This window comes from Gavia stellata, unplaced genomic scaffold, assembly GCF_030936135.1.
Source record: "Gavia stellata isolate bGavSte3 unplaced genomic scaffold, bGavSte3.hap2 HAP2_SCAFFOLD_174, whole genome shotgun sequence".
NCBI classification, from domain to species: domain Eukaryota; kingdom Metazoa; phylum Chordata; class Aves; order Gaviiformes; family Gaviidae; genus Gavia; species Gavia stellata.
Genome location: NW_026776780.1, coordinates 98,766 through 124,795, shown reverse-complemented (window position 1 = coordinate 124,795; position 26,030 = coordinate 98,766). Strand labels below are relative to the sequence as shown.

The following is a 26,030-nucleotide window of genomic DNA, read 5'->3' as shown; positions in this document are numbered from 1 at the left end:
ACCGGTGCCGGGATCCGTTAGGGACCGGACGGGATCCACCGGGAGCATCACCCCCGTCTCCACCCTCCCCCCGCGAACACCCGTGGGGTCCCCCCGCCCCCCCCCCCGGGGCCCGGTTCGCCCCTCTAACCCCGCTGTCCGCTGCGGTCCCTCCCGGTCCCGCCGTTCCCTCTCGCCCGGTGGCCGGTAATGGCGGGGGAGGGGCGGGGGAGGGTGAGGCCACCCCCCCCCCCACCCCCCCCCCTGGGTGGGGGCCACCCACCGCGGGGACCCCCCCCCCGCCCCCCCCCCCCCCCGCCGAGCCCCGGTTGCCCCGAGTGACGGGGACCTGAATGGGCGGCATCTCCCCGCCCCCACCGGGCACCGCCTTCAAACGGGGCCGCCGCCCCCTCCCCCCCCTCCGCCCCTCCCCCCCCCTCCGCCCCTCCCCGTCCCCGGGTCCCCCACCCCCCACCCGGGTCCCCACGCGGGACAGAGGACCCAGAGGCAGTTGGGGGAGGGGCTGCACCCCGTTTATTTGGGGGGGGGGGGAGGGGGGAGGGGTGACACGGGGGTGGGGGGGGAGGGGCAGGGCCGGATCCGTCACATGAAGAGACCCCCTGGAAGGAGAGAGAGATCGTGGGGACGGGGACATGGGGGGGACATGGGGGGACACATGGGGGGACACGGGGGGACAGGGACATGGGGGGACACAGGGACATGGGGGGACACATGGGGGACATGAGGACACGGGGGGACACATGAGGACGGGGACACAGGGACATGGGGGGACACATGGGGACCACGGGGGGACGGGGACACGGGGGACATGGGGGACACATGGGGGGACACGGGGGGGACAGGGACATGGGGGGACACAGGGACATGGGGGGACACACGGGGGACATGGGGGACAGGGACATGGGGGACACAGGGGGACATGAGGACACGGGGGGACACATGAGGACGGGGACACAGGGACATGGGGGGGACATGGGGACACACGGGGGGACGGGGACACGGGGGGACGGGACATGGGGGGACACAGGGACATGGGGCGACATGGGAACATGGGGGGACAGGGACATGGGGGGACATGGGGACACACGGGGGGACAGGGGGACATGGGGGGGACACAGGGACATGGGGGGACATGGGGGAACAGGGACATGGGGGGGACACAGGGACATGGGGGGACATGGGGACATGGGGGGGACAGGGACACAGGGGGACACAGGGGGGACACGAGGACACAGGGACACATGAGGACAGGGGGGACAGGGACATGGGACACATGGGGACACACGTGGGGACAGGGACACGGGGGGACACGGGGGGACACAGGAGGACGGGGGGACAGGGACACGGGGGGACATGGGGGACATGGGGGGTCAGGGACATGGGGGGGACATGGGGACACGGGGGGACATGGGGGGACACGGGGGGACAGGGACACGGGGGGACACAGGGACATGGGGGGGACATGCGGGGGACATGGGGGGACAGGGACATGGGGGGACACATGGGGACACACGGGGGGACAGGGACATGGGGGGACATGGGGGGACAGGAACATGGGGGGGACATGGGGAGGGACACAGGGACACGAGGGGACATGGGGACATGGGGGGACAGGGACACAGGGGGACACAGGAGGGACACAGGGACACGGAGGGGACACATGAGGATGGGGGGACAGGGACACGGAGGGACGTGGGGGGACATGGGGGGACATAAACACGGGGGGGGACACGGGGATGGGACATGGGGGGACACTGGGGGGGACATAGAGGGGATACAGGGACACTGGAGGGGGACACAAGGACATGGGGACAAGGACATGGGGGACACGGGGGGAGGCATGGGGGGACAGGGACACGGGGGGACATGGGGACACATGGGGGGGACATGGGGGGACAGGGACACAGGGGACACAGGGGGGACATGAGGACACGGGGGGACACATGAGGACAGGGGGGGACAGGGACACGGGGGGGACATGGGGGGACACGCGGGGACAGGGAGATGGGGACACAGGGGGACATGGGGACACAGGGGGGACAGGGACATGGGGGGGACACAGGGACACAGGAGGGACACAAGGACACGGGGGGACACATGAGGACACGGGGGGGACACAGGGACACCGGAGGGGGACACGAGGACACAGGGGACAGGGACAGAGGGGAGACATGGGTGGGGACATGAAGATACGGGGGGACACAAACATGGGGGGACACGGGGACATTGGGGGACACGAGGGGGACAGGGACACAGGGGGGTGACAGGGACACGGGGGGGGTGACAGGGACACGGGGGGGGGGTGACATCATGTCCCCACCTGTCACCTCCAGGCTGGCCCCGGTGACATAGCTGCTCTCCTCCGAGGCCAAGAAGGCGCAGACGTCCGCCACGTCTGGGGGGGGACACACGGTGACACGCGGGGGACCGTCCTGTCCCCTCGTGTCCCCTGTGTCCCCCCCCCCGTGTCCCCTCGTGTCCCCTCTGTCCCCCCCCGTGTCCCCCACTCACCCTGCGGGTCCCCGAGGCGGCCCAGCGGCACCATCCCTGCGAACTTGAACCGGGACAGCGTCACCCCACGGGTGTCCCCGAGTGCCACCCCACGAGTGTCCCCAAGTGCCACCTCCTGTGTCCCCACATGTCCCCCCCCCCCTTTACCTTCTCCAGCACTTTGGGGGGCACTTTGTCCGTCATGGGGGTGACAATAAAACCCGGCAGCACCGCGTTGCACCGGATCCCGTACCTGGGGGGGGGACACACGACACCCGTGGGGCTCAGGGGGACCCCCACTCGTGTCACACGCCCCACTCGTGTCCCCCCCCACTCGTGTCCCCCCCCCGTGTCCCCTCCCCGTGTCCCCTACCTGGCCAGCTCCTTGGCGCAGGCGCGGGTCAGCCCCTCCACCCCGGCCTTGGCCGCTGCGTAGTTGGCCTGGCCCAGGTTGCCCACCTGTGGGGGGGGGACACGAGTGGGGGGGACACGAGTGGGTGGGGGGGACACGAGTGGGGGGGTGACACGAGTGGGGGGGTGACATGAGTGGGGGATGTGACATGGATGGGGGTTGTGATGCGAGTAGGGGGTGTGACATGAGTTGGGGGTGTGTAAAATGAGGGGTGTGTGACACGAGTGGGGTGTGTGTGACACGAGTGGGGTGTGTGTGACACGAGTGGGGGGTGACACGAGTGGGGGGTGTGACACGAGTGGGGGATGTGACATGAATGGGGGTTGTGATGCGAGTAGGGGGTGTGACATGAGTTGGGGGTGTGTAAAATGAGGGGTGTGTGATACGAGTGGGGTGTGTGTGACACGAGTGGGGGGTGACACGCGTGGGGGGTGTGACACGAGTGGGGGATGTGACATGGATGGGGGTTCTGATGCGAGTAGGGGGTGTGACATGACGTGGAGGTGTGCAAAATGAGGGGTGGGGGACACGAGTGGGAGTGTGACACGAGTGGGTGGGGTGGGACACGAGTGGGGGGTGACACGAGTGGGGGGTGTGACATCAATGGGGGTTGTGATGCGAGTAGGGGGTGTGACATGAGTTGGGGGTGTGTAAAATGAGAGGTGGGGGGACACGAGTGGGGGTGTGACACGAGTGGGGGTTGTGTGACACGAGTGGGGGGTGTGACACGAGTGGGGGGTGACACGAGTGGGGGATGTGACATGAATGGGGGTTGTGATGCGAGTAGGGGGGTGTGACATGAGTTGGGGGTGTGTAAAATGAGAGGTGGGGGGACACGAGTGGGAGTGTGACACGAGTGGGTGGGGTGTGACACGAGTGGGGGTGTGACACGAGTGGGGGTGTGACACAAATGGGGGTTGTGATGCGAGTAGGGGGTGTGACATGAGTTGGGGGTGTGTAAAATGAGGGGTGGGGGGACACGAGTGGGGGTGTGACACGAGTGGGGGTTGTGTGACACGAGTGGGGGGTGTGACACGAGTGGGGGGGTGACACGAGTGGGGGATGTGACATGAATGGGGGTTGTGATGTGAGTAGGGGGTGTGACATGAGTTGGGGGTGTGTAAAATGAGAGGTGGGGGGACACGAGTGGGAGTGTGACACGAGTGGGTGGGGTGTGACACGAGTGGGGTGTGTGTGACACGAGTGGGGAGTGTGTGACACGAGTGCGGGGTGTGACATGAATGGGGGATGTGACACAAATGGGGGCGTGTGACGCGAGTCGGGGGGTGGGACATGACTTGGGGGTGTGTAAAATGAGGGGTGGGGGGACACGAGTGGGAGTGTGACACGAGTGGGTGGGGTGGGACACGAGTGGGGGGGTGACAAGAGTCGGGGGGTGACACAAATGGGGGCGTGTGACGCGAGTAGGGGGGTGTGACATGATTTGGGGGTGTGTAAAATGAGGGGTGGGGGGACACGAGTGGTGGGGACACGAGTGGGGGTGTGACACGAGTGGGGGGTGTGACACGAGTGGGGGGTGTGACATGAAGGGGGGTTGTGATGCGAGTAGGGGGTGTGACATGAGTTGGGGGTGTGCAAAATGAGGGGTGGGGGGACACGAGTGGGGGTGTGACACGAGTGGGTGGGGTGGGACACGAGTGGGGGGTGACACGAGTGGGGGTGTGTGACACGAGTGGGTGTGGGACACGAGTGGGGGTGTGTGACACGAGTGGAGAGTGCGTGACAAGAGTGGGGTTTGTGACAGGAGTGGGGGTGCGACACGAGTGGGAGTGACACGAGTGGGTGCGTGTGACACGAGTGGGGGTGTGTGTGACACGAGTGGGGGGTGACACAAGCGGTGTGTTCGTGACACGAGTGCGTGTGACCCGAGCGGAGGGTGTGTGACACGAGGGGGGGTGACACAAGTGTGTCTGTGTGGCAGGATCGGGGTGCGTGACACGAGTGGGAGGTGACACGAGTGGGTGTGACACGAGTGGGGGGTGACACAAGCGGTGTGTTCGTGACACGAGTGCGTGTGACCCGAGCGGAGGGTGTGTGACACGAGGGGGGGTGACACGAGTGTGTCTGTGTGGCAGGATCGGGGTGTGTGACACGAGTGGGAGGTGACACGAGTGGGGGGGTGACACGAGTGGGGGGTGACACGAGTGGGGGGTGGCACCCTGGTCCCCGTGGCACCGCCCACCTTGCCCACGATGCTGCCCACGTGGATGATGGAGCCGCCGGGAGCCCCCGCGGCCACCAGCGCCCGGGCCACCGCCTGCGTCACCAGGAAGGTCCCCTGGGGGGGACACGGGGCCGGGGGGGGGGTGGCACGTCCTTCCCCACGGCCCTCGAGGTCCCCATGGCCTGCCACGCCCCGTGTCCCCATGTCCCCCATCCCTCCATGTCCCCCCATGTCCCCATGTCCCCCCATGACCCCACGTCCCCTCGTGTCTCCCCATGTCCCATGTCCCCATGTCCCACTGTGTCCCCCATGTCCCCGCATCCCCTCGTGTCCCCCACGTCCTCATATCCCCCCATGTCCCCCCCGTGTTCCCCATGTCCCAGCGTGTCCCCCCATGACCCCACATCCCCCCGTCCCCAGCGTCATGTCCCCCCACGTCCCCATGTCCCCCCACGTCCCCATGTCCCCCCATGTCCCCCACGTCCCCATGTGTCCCCCACGTCCCCATGTCCCCCATGTCCCCCCGTGTATCCCCATGACCCCATGTCCCCCCATGTCCATGTCCCCATGTCCCCCCACGTCCCCATGTCCCGTGACCCCCATGTCCCCCCATGTCCCCCCATGTCCCCATCTCCCATGTCCCCCCCACATCCCCATATCCTGTGACCCCCATGTCCCCACGTCCCCCCATGTCCCCCCATGTCCCCCACGTCCCCATATCCCCCCGTGTCCCCATGTTCCTCCACGTCCCCCCATGTGCCCCCATGACCCCATGTCCCCCCATGTCCCCAAGTCCCCCCACATCCCCCCATCCCCATATCCCATGTCCCCCCCACGTCCCCATATCCTGTGACCCCCATGTCCCCACATCCCCCCATGTCCCCACGTCCCCATGTCCCCATATCCCATGTCCCCCCCCATGTCCCCATGTCCCGTGACCCCCACGCTCCCCCACGTCCCCCCATGTCCCCCCATGTCCCCATCTCCCATCTCCCCCCCACGTCCCCATATCCTGTGACCCCCATGTCCCCACGTCCCCATATCCCCCCGTGTCCCCACGTCCCCCCATGTCCCCCACGTCCCCCCATGTGACCCCATGTCCCCCCGTGTTCATGTCCCCACGTCCCCCCCACGTCCCCGTGTCCCCCCATGTCCCGCCATGTCCCCATGTCCCCCCATGTCCCCATATCCCACGTCCCCCTCACGTCCCCATGTCCCGTGACCCCCATGTCCCCATGTCCCCACATCCCATGTCCCCCCCACGTCCCATGACCTCCATGTCCCTCCATGTCCCCACGTCCCCCCATGTCCCCCCATGTCCCCCATGTCCCCATATCCCATGTCCCCCCACGTCCCCATGTCCCCACGTCCCCCCCATGTCCCCCCACGTCCCCATGTCCCCACGTCCCCCCCATGTCCCCCCATGTCCCCCATGTCCCCATATCCCATGTCCTCCCCATGTCCCCACGTCCCCCATGTCCCATATCCCCCCCACGTCCCCCATGTCCCCACATCCCCCCACGTCCCCCCCCATACCGTCAGGTTGACCCCCAGCACCTCCCGGAAGGCCCCCTCCCCCAGCCGCAGCAGGAACTCGTCACGGGTGACACCCGCGCACCCCACGCAGATACTGGGGGGGACCCCAAAATGCTCCTGTAAGGGGGGGGGGGGAGGGGCGTGGGCATGTGGGGGAGGGGCGTGGGGGTGGGGCCACCCCGTGTCCCCACTCGGGAGAAGGGAGCGGATACCTGGACGCGGGCCAGGAGCCGGGTGACGCTGGGGACCGAAGCCACGTCCACCCCGAAAGCGGCGTGGGGTTGGGGGGGTCCCCCACTTCCCGCGTGGGGGGTGTCCCCCCCCGAGTGGAGCCCCCCCACAGTGTCTCCCGCTCCCACTTCATCCCGGTCGGCCACCGCCAGGCGGGCGCCTTCCCGCGCCAAGCGGGCGCAGACGGCTCGGCCGATGCCGCTGGCACCTCCTGCGGGGTGGGGGGGGTGTCACGCGTGGGGGGGTCACGCGTGGGGGGTCACGCGTGGGGGGGTCCCCCCGTGGTATGTGTCACTCAACCCCATGTGGTGCAGGAGATTGTGTCGCCCATCCGAGTGTCACCCGGGGGGTGTGTCACCCCCCCAAAGTGCCACCCGTGGGGTCTGTCACACCCAAAGTGTCACCCGTGGGGTGTGTCACCCCCCCCAAAGTGCCACCTGTGGGGTCTGTCACCCCCCCAGTGTCACCTGTGGGTCCATCACCTCCCCCCAAAGTGTCACCCGTGGGGTCTGTCACACCCAAAGTGTCACCCGTGGGGTGTGTCACCCCCCCCCCCCAAAGTGTCACCCGTGGGGTCTGTCACCCCCCTCCAAAGTGTCACCCGTGGGGTCTGTCACACCCCCCCCAAAGTGTCACCCGTGGGGTGTGTCACCCCCCCAGTGTCACCCGTGGGGTGTGTCACCCCCCCCAAAGTGCCACCTGTGGGCTCTGTCACCCCCCCCAAGTGTCACCCGTGGGCTCTGTCACCCCCCCCAAAGTGTCACCCGTGGGCTCTGTCACCCCCCCAAAGTGTCACCCGTGGGCTCTGTCACCCCCCCAGTGTCACCCGTGGGCTCTGTCACCCCCCCTCAAAGTGCCACCCGTGGGGTCTGTCACCCCCCCAAAGTGCCACCCGTGGGCTCTGTCACCCCCCCCCAAAGTGCCACCCGTGGGCTCTGTCACCCCCCCCAAAGTGTCACCCATGGGGTCTGTCACCCCCCCCCAGTGCCACCCGTGGGCTCTGTCACCCCCCCAGTGCCACCCGTGGGCCCATCCCCCCCCCCCCCCGCGGGACCCCCTCCCCGCACATGTCCCGTCCCCCCCCCTCCCCCCCCCGTCACGCGAGACCCCGCCCCACGCGGGGGGCGTGTCCCCGCCCCCACGCGGGACCACGTCACGCTCACCTGTGACCAATGCCAACGCCCCACCGAGGCGCCCCGCCGACCCCATGGCGGCACCGGAAGTGCCCTCCGCGGGGGCGTTACCGGAAGTAACCACCGAGGGGGCGTTACCGGAAGTAACCAGCGAGAGGGCGGCGTGGAGGGCACCACGTGCGGCCGCTCTAGCGCCCCCCCGCGCCCCGCTCTATGGTAAGTCCTCCAAGCACCCTCTTCCCCCCCATTCCGGGGGTTTGGGTGCCACGCGCACCCCTGGGTCCCCCGTGGGAGCGAGATTCCTGCGTCCCCCGTGGGCTCGTGCCCACGCGAGTCCCCTCAAGGCCCGACCGGTTCATTTCAACCTTTACTTTTTAATTAATCAAAGCCACAATTCGCTCCGGTCATTAAAAAACCCCCCGAAATCCGCCCGGCAACAGAGCACCCACGTCTGGGTCCCACCCCACGTCACCCCTTTTGGTCCCCCACCAGGGATCCCCCCCCCACCCCACATCAGGGAGCCGTGGGACCCCCTCCCCGCTTCGCTCCGGCGCACGGCGGAGCCGTTGGGGGAGTCGGCGTCAAAGCGGTTCCCCATCCCCGAAGGGCCCAACCCCCCAAAAACGGGGCGCGGGAACCCCCCAAAACCCCCCTCTCCGCTGTCCCTCACTCGTAACGGGCGATGACCACCATCATGGCGACGCCGGCCAGCAATCCCAGGACCTGGAGGAAGGACTGGAGGGGTCCGGCGTCCCGCAGCAGCTCGGGGATGACGGAGACGGTGCCGACGTAGATGAAGCCGCCGGCGGTGAAGGGCAGGACCCCCAGCGTGGCCGCCTCGCCCGCTCCCTCCGCCAGCAGCGAACAGGCGGCTCCCGCCACCGCTCCCAGCGCCGTCACCAGCTGCAGACGCATGGCCTGGGGAGCGGGAGGGGGTCGGGGACGGTGGCACTCCCGGGAGAGCGCCGGGAAGGGACGCGGTTCCCTAGGGACACCGGGCACTGGGGGGACTGGGGGGACTGGGGGCACTGAGATGCCACCAGAAGAGACAGAAGGCCCTACAGACACTGGGCACGGAAGGTACTGGGAGTAATGGGGGCACTGGGAGCACTTGGGGCACTGGGATGCCACTGGAAGAGATGAAACTCCCTACAGACACTGGGCACTGGGTGTACTGGTGGTACTGGGGGGACTTGGGGCACTGGGATGCCACTGGAAGAGAGAGAACTCCCTACAGACACTGGGCACTGGGTGTACTGGGGGCACTGGGACCCCACTGGGCACAGACGGGGCTCCCTACGGACACTGGGTACTGGGGGTACTGGAGGTACTGGGATGCCACCGCTCCCAGCGCCGTCACCAGCTGCAGACGCATGGCCTGGGGAGCGGGAGGGGGTCGGGGACGGTGGCACTCCCGGGAGAGCGCCGGGAAGGGACGCGGTTCCCTAGGGACACCGGGCACTGGGGGGACTGGGGGCACTGGGGGCACTGGGATGCCACTGGAAGAGACGGAACTCCCTACAGACACTGGGCACTGGGGGTACTGGGGGCACCTGGGGCACTGGGATGCCACTGGAAGAGACGGAACTCCCTACAGACATTGGGCATGGAAGGTACTGGGGGCACTGGGGGCACTGGGACCCCACTGGGCAGAGACGGGGCTCCCTACAGACACTGGGCACCGGGGGTACTGGGGGTACTGGGATGCCCCCAGAAGAGATGGAACTCCCTACAGACACTGGGCATGGAAAGTACTGGGGGTACTGGGTGCACTGGGACCCCACTGGGCAGAAACAAGGCTCCCTATGGACACCGAGCACCAGGGGTACTGGGGGTACTGGGGGCACTGGGATGCCCCCAGAAGAGACAGAACTCCCTATAGACACTGGGCACGGAATGTACTGGGGGTACTGGGGGCACTGGGACTCCACTGGGCAGAGACAAGGCTCCCTGCGGACACTGGGCAGCAGGGGCACTGGGGGTACTGGGGACATCGGGGACACTGGGGGCACTGTGGACACCATGGTCACTCGGGGCACTGGAGACACTGGGGGTACCACAGACACCGGGGACACCTTGGTCACTGGGGTCACTGGGGAGTACTGGGGACACTGTGGTCACCGGGGGCACTGGAGGATACCGGGGACACCGTGGTCACCGTGGCCACTGGGGGTACTGGGGACACTGCGCTCACCAGGGACACTGGGGGTACTGGGGTCACCGTGGTCACCCGGGGCACTGGAAACAGTGGGGGCAGTGAGGACACTGTAGTCACCACGGGCGTTGGGGACATTGTAGTCACCACAGGCACTGGGGACACTGGGGGTACTGGGGACACCGTGGCCACTGGGGCCACTGTGGTCACCCGGGGCACTGAAAACACTGGGGGTACTGGGGACACTGTAGTCACCATGGGCGTTGGGGACACCGTAGTCACCGTGGGCACTGGGGACACGGCGGTCACCAGGGGCACTGGGGACACCGTGGTCACTGGGGGCACCAGGAGGCACTGGGGACACCATAGTCACCGTGGCCACTGGGGGCACTGGGACACCGTAGTCGCTGTGGCCACTGGGGGTACTGGGGACAACGTGGTCACCGGGGGCACTGGGGGTACTGGGGACACCGTGGTCACCACGGGCATTGGGGACACCGTAGTCACCATGGCCACTGGGGGTACTGCAACACCGTAGTCACTGTGGCCACTGGGGGTACTGGCGACACCATGGTCACCGAGGGCACTGGGGACACCGTGGTCACCAGGGACACTGGGGACACCGTGGTCACTGGGGACACCGTAGTCACCACGGGCACTGGGGCCATTGGGTGTACTGGGACACCGTGGTCACTGGGGGCACTGGGGGTACTGGCGACACCGTGGTCACCACGGGCATAGGGGACACCATAGTCACCGCAGCCACTGACACCATTGGGGGTACTGGCAACACCGTGGTCACCGGGGGCACTGGGGACACCGTGGTCACTGGGGACACTGTAGTCACCACAGGCACTGGGGACACCATAGTCACTACAGCCACTGGGGCCATTGGGTGTACTGGGGCACCGTGGTCACTGGGGGCACTGGGGACACCATGGTCACCATGGGCATTGGGGACACCATAGTCGCCGTGGCCACTGGGGGCACTGGGGACACCGTGGTCACCACGGGCACTGGGGACACCATAGTCACCGCAGCCACTGGCACCATTGGGTGTACCAGGACACCGTAGTCACCGGGGGCACTGGGGACACTGCGGTCACCGGGGGGGGTCCGGGGGCCGGCGGTGGCCCGGGGCCCGCTCCTCACCTTGCGCTTGCTGCAGCCGGACTGGACGAGGATGGCGAAGTCCCCCACCTCGTGGGGCAGCTCGTGCAGCAGCACCGTCACCGCCGTCACCGTCCCCAAGCCCGGCCCCGCCAGGAAGGAGGCGCCGATGGCCAACCCGTCCGTGAAGTTGTGCGCCACGTCCGCCGCCAGGTTCAGGTACCCCGACACCTCCATGGCTGCGGGGACGGCGGAGGCGGGGGGGGGCACGTCAGCGCCCCACCACGGTCCCCGCCATCCCCCTGATGTCCCTGTCCCCACGGGGTCCCAGTGTCCCCCCCTTGTCCTTGCCCCACGGGGTCCCTGTCCCCTATCAGTGTCTCAGTCCGCCCCCCCGCAGTGCCCCTGCGCCTGTGGGGGTCCCCATGTCCCCTCTGAGGTACCTGTCACCCCCCCAGTGCCCCTGTCCCCGTTGGGGTCCCCCCCCAGTCCTTGTCACCCCCCCTCAGGTCCCTGTCCCCACTGGGGGTCCCCCCAGTCCTTCTCACCCCCCCACAGCATCCCTGTCCCCACTGGTGTCCCCCACAGATCCCTGTCCCCACTGGGGTCCCCCCCAGTACTTGTCACCCCCCCCACAGCATCCCTGTCCCCACCGGGGTCCCCCTCAGGTCCCTGTCCCCACTGGGGTCCCCCCCAGTGTCCTTGTCCCCATTGGGGTCCCTGTGTCCCCCCCGAGTCCCCTCCAGCCCCTGTCCCCACTGGGGTCCCCCCCAGTACTTGTCACCCCTTCCTCAGGTCCCTGTCCCCATAGGGGTCCCCCCAGTCCCTGTCGCCCCCCCCCCCGTCAGCATCCCTGTCCCCATTGGGGTCCCTGTGTCACCCCCCTGAGTCCCCTCCAGCCCCTGTCCCCACTGGGGTCCCCCCCAGTACTTGTCACCCCCCCCACAGCATCCCTGTCCCCACCGGTGTCCCCCTCAGGTCCCTGTCCCCACTGGGGTCCCCCCCAGTGTCCTTGTCCCCACTGGGGTCCCTCTCCGGTCCTCCTCACCCTCCCACCAGTGTCCCCATGTCCCCCCCCCCCCCCCCTCCCCGTACCCGACTCCTCCGCCACCGTCTCCGCCGGCCGGTTCTTCCCGCGGTGGCCCTTGGTGGCCGTCCTCTCCCGCCGTCCCGCCGCCCCCGGCTCCTCCTCACCTTCGCTGGAGCTGCTCTTGGCCTTGACCCCTGGGGAGGGGGACAACGCCGGGGGGCTCAGTGTCCCCCCCAAACCCTCCCGTCACCCCCCCACGGGGACGTGACCTACCATGGCCGTGGCTGTGACCGTGACCGTGACCGTGGCCGCCCTTGGCGTGCCGGACGAAGGTCTCCACCACCAGGAAGGCCACGATGCCGGCCAGCACCCACATCCCCACCGTCAGCATGCGGGCGTGCTCCTGACCTAGCCGAGGGGGACACCGTCAGCGGTGACGCTGTCCCCAAAGCGTCCCCGTGGTCACCCCGCGGTGACAATATCCTACCGTGGTGCGAGTGGCCGTGGCCGACCGGTTCGGCGTGCGCGTGGCCTCCCTCGCCGTGGTGTGCGTGAGGCGCTGCGGGGAGGACAAGAAGAGAGAGCGGTGAGCGCCGTGACGTCCCCGTGATGTCCCCAAGGAGGGGACGGGGCGGAGGGGGGACACGACACTCACCGAGGGCGTGGGGGATGAGGTGGAGGAAGGCGTCCCCCAGCAGCCCCCCCGCCGCGAAGCTGAGGAGCAGCTTGAGCAGCGCCTGGTGCCGGGGGGCGTTGGACTCCACCGGGATGAGGAAGAGGACGAGGTACGGAGCGGCGCTGATCACCAGGGTGGCCGCCATCGTCTGCGGGGTGGGGGGGTGACACACGGCGTCACGGGGTGCCCCTCCCCTCCCCCGCTAACGTTCCCAGGGGGGCCTTGGGGGAGGGGACACTCACGTGCATCCACAGAGTCGCCGTGTCCGGCCGTGACGCCCGTTTGGAGGGATCCGGAGGGAAACGCTCGTGCGAGGGGCCGTGGTGCAGGTCCTCGTGCGAGGGGCCATGGCGTAGGTCCTCGTGCGAGGGGCTGTGCCCATGGTACATGCCCTCGTGCGAGTGGCCGTGGTGCAGGTCATCGTGCGAGTGAGCATGGCCATGGTGTAGGTCCTCGTGCGAGTGACCGTGCCCATGGTACATGCCCTCGTGTGAGTGGCCATGACCATGGTGTAGGTCGTTGTGCGAGTGGCCGTGGTACAAGTCTTCGTGCGAGTGGCCGTGGCCGTGGCCATGGTTTAGGTCCTCGTGCAAGTGGCCATGGCCATGGTGTAGGTCTTCGTGTGAGTGGCCATGGCCATGGCCATGGTCTAGGTTGTCGTGTGAGTGGCCATGGCCATGGTGTAGGTCTTCATGTGAGTGGCCATGGCCATGGTGTAGGTCTTCATGTGAGTGGCCATGGCCATGGCCATGGTCTAGGTTGTCATGCGAGTGGCCATGCCCATGGTTTAGGTCTTCGTGTGAGCGGCCGTGGCCATGGCCATGGTCTAGGTTGTCATGTGAGTGGCCATGCCTATGGTTTAGGTCTTCGTGCGAGTGGCCGTGGTCACGGCCATGGTCTAGGTTGTCGTGTGAGTGGCCACGGCCATGGTGTAGGTCTTCGTGTGAGTGACCATGGCCATGGCCATGGTGTAGGTCTTCATGCAAGTGACCATGGCCATGGTCTAGGTTGTCATGTGAGTGGCCAGGGCCATGGCCATGGTATAGGTCTTCGTGCGAGTGGCCATGGCCATGGTTTAGGTCTTCGTGTGAGTGGCCGTGGCCATGGCCATGGTCTAGGTCTTCGTGCGAGTGGCCATGCCCATGGTGTAGGTCTTCGTGTGAGTGGCCGTGGCCATGGCCATGGTGTAGGTCTTCGTGTGAGTGGCCATGGCCATGGTTTAGGTCTTCGTGCAAGAGGCCGTGGCCATGGTCTAGGTTGCCATGCGAGTGGCCATGCCCATGGTGTACGTCCTCATGCGAGCGACCACGGCCATGGCGCAGCCCCTCCTGCGCCCGGCCGCCCTCCTGCGCGGCGGCGGGCCCCGGCAGCAGGCCGCAGCCCGCCGTCGCCATGGGCCTCCTGCCGAGGGGAGGAGGCCTCAAAGCGCAGCTCCTACCACAGAGACGAAGGGGATGAGAGCGACCGCAGAGCGGCGCGCCCCCGGGGCACCATAGAGACGGGGAAGGGGCGGCCTGAGCGGTCCCACCGCCTCTCGGTGCTCCGGTTTAAGGGGGGGGGGGGGGGGTCGGTCTCACCGTCCGCGCGCTCCGTTACCTCCGGCTCCGGCCCGACGTGGCACCGCGGCCCCGCCCCTTTCCCGCGTGATCTCGCGAGATCCTGAAGGGCGGGACGGCCCGGATTGGGTGGGGAAGGCCCGGGGGGGCGGGGGAAGAGCGGGCGGAAGTCCCCTGAAGGCGCCGCCGCCATCTTAGCGACGGGCGCTTCCCAAAAGGAAGGCGGGCGCGCGGGGGTTGCTGGGAGAGGCGCGGGGCATTGTGGGGATAGGGGGGGGGGGACCGCAGGCGGCGGCGCCCGGAGTAGGCCGAGCCCGGGGGGGGGGGGGCCGAGGCCGGAGCCCCCCCCGGCACCGCGGGATGGGCGACAGCGACCGCGGTCAGCGGCACCGGGGGGGCCGGGGGGGTCCCTCTGGGGGGAGGGGGGGGGCTCACGGGGTTGGGGGGGGGGCGGTGGAGAGGCCCTGAGGTGGGGGGGGGCCATGCAAAGGGGGGCTGGGGGGGGGGAGGGGTGCAGGGGGGGGCGTGGGGGGGGCTTATGGGGTGGGGGGGGCTCTGGGGTGATGTTGGGGGGCTGCAGGTGCACAATGAGGTGGGGGGGGTGCTTATGGGTTTGGGGGGGCTCTGAGGTGTAAAGGGGGGGGCTGTGGGGGGTGCTTGTGGGTTTGGGGGCCCTGAGGTGTAAAGGGGGGGGCTGTGGGGGGTGCTTGTGGGTTTGGGGGGGTCCTGGGGTGTAAAGGGGGGGCTGTGGGGGGGGTGCTTGTGGGTCTGGGGGGGTCCTGAGGTGTAAAGGGGGGGGCTGTGGGGGGTGCTTGTGGGTCTGGGGGGGTCCTGAGGTGTAAAGGGGGGGCTGTGGGGGGTGCTTGTGGGTCTGGGGTGGGTCCTGAGGTGTAAAGGGGGGGCTGTGGTGGGTGCTTGTGGGTTTTGGGGGGTCCTGAGGTGTAAAGGGGGGCTGTGGGGGGGTGCTTGTGGGTCTGGGGGGGTCCTGGGGTGATGTTGGGGGGCTGCAGGTACAAAATGAGGCGGGGGGGCGGCTTATGGGTTTGGGGGGGCCCTGAGGTGTAAAGAGGGGGGGCAGTGGGGGGTGCTTGTGAGTCTGGGGGGGCTCTGGGGTGATGTTGGGGGGCTGCAGGTGCAGAGGGGGGGTGTGGGGGGGGAGCTCAGGGGGTTGGAGAGGCCCTGAGGGGATGTTGGGGGGCTGTGGGGGGGGTGCTTATGGATTGGGGGGGGGGGGCTGAGGTGAGGGGGGGTTGTAGGTGCAAAGCGACGTTCTGGGGGGGGCCTTGGTCTGATGTTGGGGGTCTACAAATGCAAAGGGGGGCTGGGGGGGGCAGCTTATTGATTTGGGGGGGCCCTGAGGTGCAAAGTGGGGTTCGGGAGAGCACTTATGGGTCTGGGGGGGCCTTGAGGGGATGTTTTGGGGGTGCAAAGGGGGGGGCTGGGATGATTTTGGGGGGCTGCTGGTGTAAAATAAGGCTGAGGGGGGGCAATTTATGGATCTGGGCTGATGTTGGGGGGGCTGTAGGTACAAAGTGGGGCTGTGGGGAGAAGCCCATGGACTTGGGGGGCCCGGAGATGGGGCGGGGGGGGGGGGGGGGGAGCAGAGAACACCATGTGGGGTCGAGGTTTGGGGGGACACACACGGGGGTGTCCCTTCGAGACCTCCCCAGCGCACACGAGGGGAGCAAGGAGCTATCGGGGATGGCGTTGGGGGGGGTCCCCTCACCCCCCTCCCCATGCCCCCCACCCCCCCCCCAGACTGCCGGAGCCCCGACAGCTCATCCCTGAGCGCCTCCCCCCCCCCCTCCGGAGCCGTCGGCCCCCCTCCACCACCCCTCCATGATCGGCTCGGCCATGACCTCCTCCCTCAACTCCCCCGTCGCCAGTCTGGGCTCCCCCTTCCCCGTCATCAGCTCCTCCATGGGCTCCCCGGGGCTCCCCGCCACCCCCGCCATCGCTTACGGCCCCGTCAGCAGCCCCCAGGTAAGGGGGGCAGCCCCCCAAAAAAACATTATCGCTTACGGCCCCGTCAGCAGCCCCAGGTAAGGGGGCAGCCCCCCAAAAAAACATTTCGGGTGTGGGGAGAAAGCTATGGGGCAGGCTCCTGCCGGCTCTGCCCGCCTCCCCCTCTTTTTTTCCGCAGATCAACTCCACCGTCAACCTCTCGGGGTTGCACCCGTCAGCAGTTCGGACGACGTCAAACCGCCTTTGGGGATCCGGGCCGTCCCTTGTCACCCCCACGGCCCCGGCGTCGCCGGCAAACGCCTCTGCGCCATCTGCGGTGACCGCTCCTCAGGTACCCCGTCAGCCCCGGGGGCCTCCCGGGGGTCCCTGTGGGGCACCCAGGGCCTCCCCGGGGGTCCCTGTGGGGCACCCAGGGCCTCCCCGGGGGTCCCTGTGGGGCACCCAGGGCCTCCCCGGGGGTCCCTGTGGGGCGCCGGGGTCCTCCCTGGGGGTCCCTGTGGGGCGCCAGGACACCCGGGTCCTCCCTGGGGGTCCCTGTAGGGTGCTGGGATCCTCCCCGGGGGTCCCCGTGGGGCGCCAGGACACCCAGGTCCTTCCCGGGGGTCCCTATAGGGTGCCGGGGTCCTCCCTGGGGGTCCCTGTGGGGCGCCAGGACACCCAGGTCCTCCCCAGGGGTCCCCATAGGGTGTCGGGGTCCTCCCCGGGGGTCCCTGTGGGGCGCCGGGACACCCAGGTCCTCCCCGGGGGTCCCTATAGGGTGTCGGGGTCCTCCCCGGGGGTCCCCGTGGGGTGCCAGGACACCCAGGTCCTCCCCGGGGGTCCCTGTGGGGCGCCGGGGTCCTCCTGGGGGTCCCTGTGGGGCGCCAGGACACCCAGGTCCTCCCCGGGGGTCCCTATAGGGTGCTGGGGTCCTCCCCGGGGGTCCCCGTGGGGCGCCAGGACACCCAGGTCCTCCCCGGGGGTCCCCGTGGGGTGCCGGGGTCCTCCCTGGGGGTCCCGTGGGGCGCCGGGACACCCAGGTCCTCCCCGGAGGTCCCCATAGGGTGTCAGGGTCCTCCCTGGGGGTCCCTGTGGGGCACCGGGACGGTTGGGTCCTTGTGGGGTCCCTATGGGGCACCGGGACACATGGGAGCTTTGTGGGGTCTCTGTGGGGATGTGTAGATCTTCTGTGGGGTTCCTGTGGGGCACGAGGACATGGGGGTCCCTATGGGGCACCGTGGCGCCTCAGTTCCTCCCCATAGTTTCTATAGGGCGCACCTGGGTGCTTTATGGGGCCCCAGAATGCCTGAGTCGTCCCCAGGGCACCCTATGGGGCACCAGGACGCCTGGGTGCTCTGTGGGGTCCCTGTGGGGACACCCGGGTCCTCTGTGGGGTTCCTGTGGGGCACAGCAATGCCTGAGGTCTCCCTGGGGGACCCTATGGGGCACTGGGACACCCGGGTCCTTTGTAGGGTCCCTTGGGTGACACCCGGGTCCTTTGTGGGGTCTCTTGGGGGACGCCTGGGTGCTCTGTGGGGTCCCTGTGGGGACATCCGGGTCCTCTGTGGGGTTCCTGTGGGGCACAGCAATGCCTGAGGTCTCCCTGGGGGACCCTATGGGGCACTGGGACACCCGGGTCCTTTGTAGGGTCCCTTGGGTGACACCCGGGTCCGTTGTGGGGTCTCTTGGGGGACGCCTGGGTGCTCTGTGGGGTCCCTGTGGGGACATCCGGGTCCTCTGTGGGGTTCCTGTGGGGCACAGCAATGCCTGAGGTCTCCCTGGGGGACCCTATGGGGCACTGGGACACCCGGGTCCTTTGTAGGGTCCCTTGGGTGACACCCGGGTCCTTTGTAGGGTCCCTTGGGTGACACCCGGGTCCTTTGTAGGGTCCCTTGGGTGACACCCGGGTCCGTTGTTGGGTCTCTTGGGGGACGCCTGGGTGCTCTGTGGGGTCCCTGTGGGGACACCCGGGTCCTCTGTGGGGTTCCTGTGGGGCACTGCAACGCCTGAGTCCTCCCTGGGGGACCCTATGGGGTCCGTTGGGTGACACCCGGGTCCTCTGTGGGGTCCCTGTGGGGCACTGTGATGCCTGAGTCCTCCCTGGGGGTCCCTTGGGGGACACCCGGGTCCTCTGTGGGGTCCCTTGGGGGACACCCGGGTCCTCTGTGGGGTCCCTTGGGGGACCCCTGGGTGCTTTGTGGGGTTCCTATGGGGCACGAGGACACGTGGGTCCTCCCTGGGCTCCCTGTGGGGACACTTTGTGACATCCCTACGGGCCACCGGGGTTCTTTGCGGGGTCCCTGCGGGGACCCCCAGGTCTTTCGCGGGGTCCCCGTGTGACACCGGGACGTCTGGGTCCTCCCTGGGGTTCCTTTGGGGGACGTCTGGGTCCTCGGGGGGGGTCCCTGCGTGGCACCGGGGTTGTCCCTGGGGGGGGACGCGGGGGACGGGGACGTCGTGGTCCTCCCTGGGGTGGGATGTGTGAGATGGGGACACCTCGGGATGGGGCATGGGGACACCCGGGTCCCCCCTGGGGTGAGATATGGGGTACGGGGACATCTCGGTCCCCTCCCCGTGGTGGGACACAGGGGATGGGGACATCTTGGTCACCTCTGGGGTGGGATATGGGGACACGTGGGTCCCCCTGGGGTGGGATATGGGGTACGGGGACATCTCGGTCCCCTCCCCGTGGTGGGACACATTGGATGGGGACACCTTGGTCACCTCTGGGGTGGGATATGGGGACACCTGGTCCCCCTGGGGTGAGATACGGGGTACGGGGACATCTCGGTCCCCTTCCTGTGGTGGGACACAGGGGACGGTGACACATCGGTCATCTCTGGGGTGGGATATGGGGACACCCGGGTCCTTCTGGGGTGGGATACGGGGTATGGGGATGTCTTGATCCTCCTTGGGATGGGGTATGGGGACACCTGGGTCCCCCTGGGGTGGGATATGGGGTACGGGGACATCTCGGTCCCCTCCCTGTGGTGGGACATGGGGACGGTGACACCTCGGTCATCTCTGGGTGGGATATGGGGACACGTGGGTCCCCCTGGGGTGAGATATGGGGTACGGGGACATCTCGGTCCCCTCCCCGTGGTGGGACACAGGGGATGGGGACATCTTGGTCACCTCTGGGGTGGGATATGGGGACACGTGGGTCCCCCTGGGGTGGGATATGGGGTACGGGGACATCTCGGTCCCCTCCCTGTGGTGGGACATGGGGACGGTGACACATCGGTCATCTCTGGGGTGGGATATGGGGACACCCGGGTCCTTCTGGGGTGGGATATGGGGTACGGGGACATCTTGATCCTCCTTGGGATGGGGTATGGGGACATCTGGGTCCCCTGTGGGGTGGGACATGGGGTACGGGGCCACCTCGGTCCCCTCCCCATGGTGGGACATGGGGACGGGGACACCTCGGTCACCTCTGGGGTGGGATGTGGGGACATTTGGGTTCTCCTGAGGTGGGATATGGGGTACGGGGCCACCTCACTCCTCCCCAAGATGTCCCAAAGTGAACGATTCCCCCCCCCACTTCCTTTCCCCGCCGTGGGGCACCGTGTGGGGAGAAGTTGGGGGTCCCACCGCCGCCCCCCTTTTCCTTAGGAAAGCATTATGGGGTGTACAGCTGCGAAGGCTGCAAAGGTTTCTTCAAACGTACCATCCGCAAAGACCTGACCTACACCTGCCGCGACAACAAGGACTGCGTGGTGGACAAACGCCAACGCAACCGGTGCCAGTACTGCCGTTACCAGAAGTGCCTGGCCACCGGCATGAAACGGGAAGGTAACCGGGAACGCCGGGATGGGAACCCCCTTGCTTCCATCCCCTCCCTTCCCTCACCCTCGCGTCCCCCGTCCTCAGCCGTGCAGGAGGAACGCCAACGGGGGAAGGAGAAGGAAGGCGACGGCGATTTGGGCGCCAACGCCAACGAGGAGATGCCGGTGGAGAAAATTTGGAAGCCGAATTGGCGGTGGAGCAAAAATCGGACCAAAATGTGGACGGCGCCGGTACCGGGGGTAGTTCGGTGAGTTAAAAAAGAAGGGGATGAGGCACAAGGAGTTCTCAGGGTTTGGGGGGGTGGTGGTGGGGGGACTCCGGGCCACCCCGCTGACCCCTTTACGTGTGTCCCCCCCCACCCACCCTACTCATCAGCCCAATGACCCGGTGACCAACATCTGCCAGGCCGCCGACAAGCAGCTCTTCACGCTGGTGGAGTGGGCCAAGAGGATCCCCCATTTTTCCGAGCTGCCCCTGGACGACCAAGTCATCCTGCTGCGGGCGGGTGAGGATAGGAGACAGGGGGGCTGCCCCACGGCGAAGGTTGGAGGAGGAAAAAGGGGAATGTTTCGGGGTCTTCTGCCCCACGGCGGGGATATCCGGGGTCTCTTGGAGGCGGGGGGGTGGATGCCCTGTGGGTCTGCCCCGCGGAGAGGGGTTTTTTGGGGTGTCTCGGGGGGGGATGTGTCCTGCAGAGGGGGTGTCTGCCCCACGGAAGGGGTCTTCTGGGGGCTGCGGGAGCTCTGCCCCATGGAGGGGGTGTCTAGGGGTCTGTAGTAAGGGATCTGCCCCCCGAGGGGAATATTCGCCCCATGGAGGGGGTTTTTCGGGGTCTACAGGAGGGGGATCTGCCCCACGGGGCGGAGTATTTGCCCCATGGAGGGAGTTTCTTGAGGGCTGCAGGAGGGCGTCTGCCCCACGGAAGGCCTATCTGGGGGTCTCTGCCCCACGGAGGGGCCTTTTGGGGGGCTTCAGGAAGGCATTTGCCCCACGGAAGGGGCTTCTAGGGGGTTGCAGAAAAGGATCTGCCCCATGGAGGGGGTGTCCAGGGAGTGTCTGCCCCATGGAGGGGCCTTTTGGGGGTCTGCAGGAGGGGATCTGCCCCACGGGGGGAACATTTGCCCCATGGAGGGGACTTTTGGGGGTCCACAGGAGGGGATCTGCCCCATGGGGGAACATTTGCCCCATGGAGGAGACTTTTGGGGTCAACAGGAGGGGATCTGCCCCACGGAGAGAGCATTTGCCCCATGGAGGGAGCTTCTGGGGGGGCCACAGAGGGTGATTTGCCCCACAGAGGGGGCACTGGGGGGCTGCAGGAAAGGATCTGCCCCATGGAGGGGGTGTCCAGGGGGTATCTGCCCCACGGAGGGATTTTTTTGGGGGTCCACAGGAGAGGATCTGCCCCACAGCGGGAGCATTTGCCCCACGGAAGGGGCTTCTGGAGGCTGCAGGAAGGGGTCTGCCCATGGAGTGGGGTTTTGGGGAGCCTCAGGGGGATGTGTCCTGTGGAGGGGCTGTCTGCCCCACGGAGAGGGTTTTTGGGGGTCCGCAGGAGAAGATCTGCCCCACGGGGGGACTCTTTGCCCCATGGAGGGGGCTTCTGGGGGGCTGCAGGACATCCGCCCCATAGAGGGGGTTTTTGAGGAGCCTCAGGGAGATATGTCCTTTGGAGGGGGCGTCTGCCCCATGGAGGGGATTTTTGGGGGTCCAGGAGGTGATTTGCCCCACTCAGGGGGGGTCTTGGGGGTGCCTGGGGGGCTGCAGGGGGGCACCTGCCCCACGGAAGGGACACTGGGAGCTTAGATGGGGCAGCAGAGATGGGAAGGGGGGGGGGGGGGTGTCTGCCCCATGGGGTGCTGGAGAGGGTCCGGAAAGGTGCCGTTGGGGTCTGGGGTGGGGGGATCTGCCCATGGGGGGTGTTGGGGTCCCTGAGGGTATTTGGGGGACACCCCCCCGTGGGTGGGGACACGGGGACGTTTGGGTTTGGGACGGGACATCCGCAGCCCGGGATGGGGGGAAGCGGCGTGCGTCAGCCCCACGGCGCAACGGGTGGGGGGGAGAACGTGTGGGGCTGAGGGTGGGGGGCTCAGGGCCCACCCACCCCCCCCCGGGGATTATTTTTTTTGGGGGGGGGGTGTGTCTGATGCCGCATCCCCTCCCGCCGCAGGCTGGAACGAGCTGCTCATCGCCTCCTTCTCCCACCGCTCCATCTCGGTCAAGGACGGGATCCTGTTGGCCACCGGCCTCCACGTCCACCGCAACAGCGCCCACAGCGCCGGCGTGGGGGCCATCTTCGATAGGTGGGGGGCGTTTGTGTTTTGGGGGGGTCCCCCTCCCCAAATCGCGCTCACGCACCCCTCTTTTTCCCCCCCCCCACCCCCCCCCCGCAGGGTGCTGACCGAGCTGGTCTCCAAGATGCGGGATATGCGTATGGATAAGACGGAGCTGGGCTGTCTCCGCGCCATCATCCTCTTCAACCCGGGTACGGCGCCGCCGCATTGGGGGTTATGGGGGGGTCCCCCAATATTGGGGACCTCCCCCCTTCACCCCGTTTTGTCTCTGGGTCCCCCCCACACACCCCTCTCCAGATGCCAAAGGGCTTTCCAACCCCGGCGAGGTGGAGCTGCTCCGGGAGAAGGTCTACGCCTCCCTCGAGTCCTACTGCAAGCAGAAGTACCCGGAGCAACAGGGCAGGTAGAGAAAGGGTTTTAGGGGGGTTTTGGGGGGGCTCGTGGCCCCCCCACACCCCTAAACCGCCCCCCCCCAGGTTCGCCAAGCTGCTCCTTCGCCTCCCGGCTCTACGTTCCATCGGCCTCAAATGCCTCGAGCACCTCTTCTTCTTCAAGCTCATCGGGGACACCCCCATCGACACCTTCCTCATGGAGATGCTCGAAGCCCCCCACCAGCTCTCCTGAGCCCCCCCACCCCCCAAAATTGAGGCGGGGGGGGCACAGCAGGGGTTCCCCCCCCCCTGCCGCCGAGGGTTTTTTGGGGGTCCCTTGTGCCCCACACACCCCTCTCGGGCCCTTGTAAAATAAACCCCCCGTCCCGGGGCGCCGGTGCCCCCGGGGCGGCCCCCCCGGGGGTGGGTGGGTGTGTGTGGGGGGGGCAGCCCCCCGATACCCCCCTAACAGTGTCCTGGGGCTGGGGGGGGTCCCCGTTTTCCCCCCGTGACCCCCCCCCCCCCTCACCACTCAGGCACCCGATAGCACTTTGAATCGCCTCCCACCCCCCCGACTATGCAGCAGGTACCCGGGGGGGGGGGGTGGGGGGGATCCCCGGGGCCGCTGTGTGTGTGGGGGGGGGGCAGGGGGGGCTTTGTTTTTATTGTAGGTCCTACAGCCCCCCCCACCCCGCCCCTCCCCGTGGTTTTATTCAGCTTTGGCATTTCCAACCCCCCCCCCCAAAACCCGCCCCTGATTAAAGTTGCTGCTTCTCAGGTCAGCGTGAGGGGGGGAGGGTTTTGGGGGCTTTTTTTGGGGGGGGGGGGCACCCCAGGACCCCCCCGTCCCCCCACACCCCGCGGGGGGGTCCCTTATGCCCCCTCCCTCCCCCCCCCACCCCAGCTATTTTTGGGTCAAATCTCCGACTCCCAAAAATAGCCGCCGGGGCGGAGGTGGGGGACACACACACACATACGGACCTGGAAAGGGGGGGGGCCCCCCCCTTGTCCTGTCCCCCCCCCCCGGTGTGGCGGTGGCCGCCGGCGCACAGTGGCGGCTCTGTGCCGGCGGTGAAGGGCCGAGTGTCTGTGCCTGGGCCGGGGGCCAGCGCTGCACCGCAGCGGGGAGGGGGGGGGCACCCGCTGCCACGTCCTGCCGGGACCCCCCCGAATCCCTTCTCCTGCCTTGTCCCGGCCTCCTGCCCGGGGGGGGGGGGGGGGGGGGGGACAGGAGGGGAGGGGGGACAGGGGACAAGGGAGGGGGACAGGGACAGGGGACAAGGGAGGGGGACAGGGGACAAGGGAGGGGGACAGGGATTGGGGACAGGGATTGGGGACAGGGAAGGGGATGGGGGACAGGGAGTGGGGACAAGAGAGGGGGATGGGACAACAGAGGGGGGACAGGGGACAATGGAGAGGGGACAGGGATTGGGGACAAGGGATGGGGACAGGGGACAAGGGAGGGGGACAGGGGAGGGGAGGGGGGACAGGGATTGGGGACAAGGGATGGGGACAGGGGACAAGGGAGGGGGACAGGGGAGGGGATGGGGGACAGGGCTTGGGGACGAGGGAGGGGGACATGGGACAAGGGAGGGGGGACAAGGGACAAGGGAGGGGGGACAGGGATTGGGGACAAGGGATGGGGACAAGGGACAAGGGATGGGGACAGGGAAGAGGGGTTGGGACCAGGCTTTGGGCTGGGGACAGGACGGGGGTGGCTGTGCTGGGGACACGGGGGGGGGGACAAGGTTGTGGGGTGGGGACGGGACTGGGGCCACTGCGATGGGGACAGGGTTGTGGGGTGGGGACACGAGATGGGGACAGGGACACAGGATAGGGACAGGGATGGGGACAGGGGATGGGGGACATGGACCCAGAATGGGGACACAGGATGGGGATGTGGGACAGGGACACAGGATGGGGACAGGGATGGGGACATGGGGTGGGGACATGGGACATGGGTTAGGAGACAGGGCATGGGAATGGGGACAGGGACGTGGGATGGGGACAGGGACATGGGGACAGGGACACGGGGACAGGGATGTGGGGTAGGGGACATGGGATGGGGACGTGGGTTGGGGACAGGGACGTGGGATGGGGACAGGGATGGGGACACGGGATGGAGACGGGGACACGGGATGGGGACAGGGACATGGGATGGGGACACGGGACAGGGATGGGGACATGGGATGGGGACAGGGACGGGGACACGGGACAGGGATGGGGACACAGGATGGGGATGGGGACATGGACAGGTTTGGGGACACGGGATGGGAACGGGGACATGGGACAGGGATGGGGACACGGGATGGAGACAGGGACGAGGACATGGGACAGGGATGGGGACATAGGGCAGGGACATGGACAGGGGCAGGGACACGGGATGGGGACACGGGACAGGGATGGGGACATGGGATGGAGATGGGGACAGGGATGGGGACACGGGATAGGGACAGGGATGGGGACATGGGATGGGGACAGGGATGGAGACACGGGATGGGGACAGGGACAGGGATGGGGACACGGACAGGGACAGGGATGGGGACAGGGACAGGGATGGGGACATGGACATGGGACGGGGACATGGGACAGGGACAGGGATGGAGACACGGGATGGGGACAGGGACAGGGATGGGGACACGGGACAGGGACGGGGACAGGGATGGGGACATGGACATGGGACAGGGACATGGGACAGGGACAGGGATGGAGACACGGGATGGGGACACAGGGACACGGGATGGGGACACGGGACGGAGACGGGGACACGGGACAGGGATGGGGACACGGGATGGGGACAGGGACAGGGGTGGGGACACGGGAGGGGACAGGGACATGGGACGGAGACAGGGACATGGGACAGGGACAGGGGTGGGGACACGGGATGGGGACAGGGACAGGGATGGGGACACAGGGACATGGGATGGGGACATGGGACAGGGATGGGGACACGGGAAGGAGACGGGGACACGGGACAGGGATGGAGACACGGGATGGGGACAGGGACAGGGATGGGGACACAGGGACACGGGATGGGGACAGGGACAGGGATGGGGACAGGGATGGGGACACGGACAGGGATGGGGACACGGACAGGGATGGAGACACGGGATGGGGACAG

The 26,030-nt window shown here is 67.8% G+C and overlaps 3 protein-coding genes across 3 annotated transcripts; 1 reads left to right on the top strand and 2 right to left on the bottom strand.

Annotated features, from left to right (window-relative positions):
- Positions 1-568: 568 nt before the first annotated feature.
- HSD17B8 (hydroxysteroid 17-beta dehydrogenase 8) lies at positions 569-8,063 on the bottom strand. Its single transcript, XM_059834807.1, has 9 exons — positions 8,018-8,063; positions 6,836-7,065; positions 6,624-6,740; positions 5,106-5,201; positions 2,864-2,949; positions 2,659-2,743; positions 2,512-2,554; positions 2,321-2,395; positions 569-599 (listed from the first exon to the last, which is right to left on the bottom strand). Exons 1-9 carry the CDS (start codon positions 8,061-8,063, stop codon positions 583-585), a joined length of 795 nt encoding a protein of 264 aa, XP_059690790.1. The 3' UTR covers positions 569-582.
- Positions 8,064-8,633: 570 nt separating this feature from the next.
- On the bottom strand, positions 8,634-14,352 carry SLC39A7 (solute carrier family 39 member 7). The gene is made up of 8 exons (XM_059834801.1): positions 14,094-14,352; positions 13,201-13,607; positions 12,938-13,106; positions 12,770-12,841; positions 12,556-12,690; positions 12,348-12,476; positions 11,295-11,491; positions 8,634-8,905 (listed from the first exon to the last, which is right to left on the bottom strand). Exons 1-8 carry the CDS (start codon positions 14,350-14,352, stop codon positions 8,654-8,656), a joined length of 1,620 nt encoding a protein of 539 aa, XP_059690784.1. The 3' UTR covers positions 8,634-8,653.
- A 1,966-nt stretch (positions 14,353-16,318) lies between these two features.
- RXRB (retinoid X receptor beta) lies at positions 16,319-23,162 on the top strand. Its single transcript, XM_059834794.1, is given in 11 exon segments — positions 16,319-16,497; positions 16,658-16,688; positions 16,691-16,810; positions 20,074-20,253; positions 20,332-20,418; positions 20,421-20,494; positions 20,623-20,752; positions 22,415-22,547; positions 22,638-22,729; positions 22,836-22,941; positions 23,015-23,162. Coding segments are annotated over 11 exon segments (1,245 nt in total). The 5' UTR covers positions 16,319-16,353.
- Positions 23,163-26,030: the final 2,868 nt, after the last annotated feature.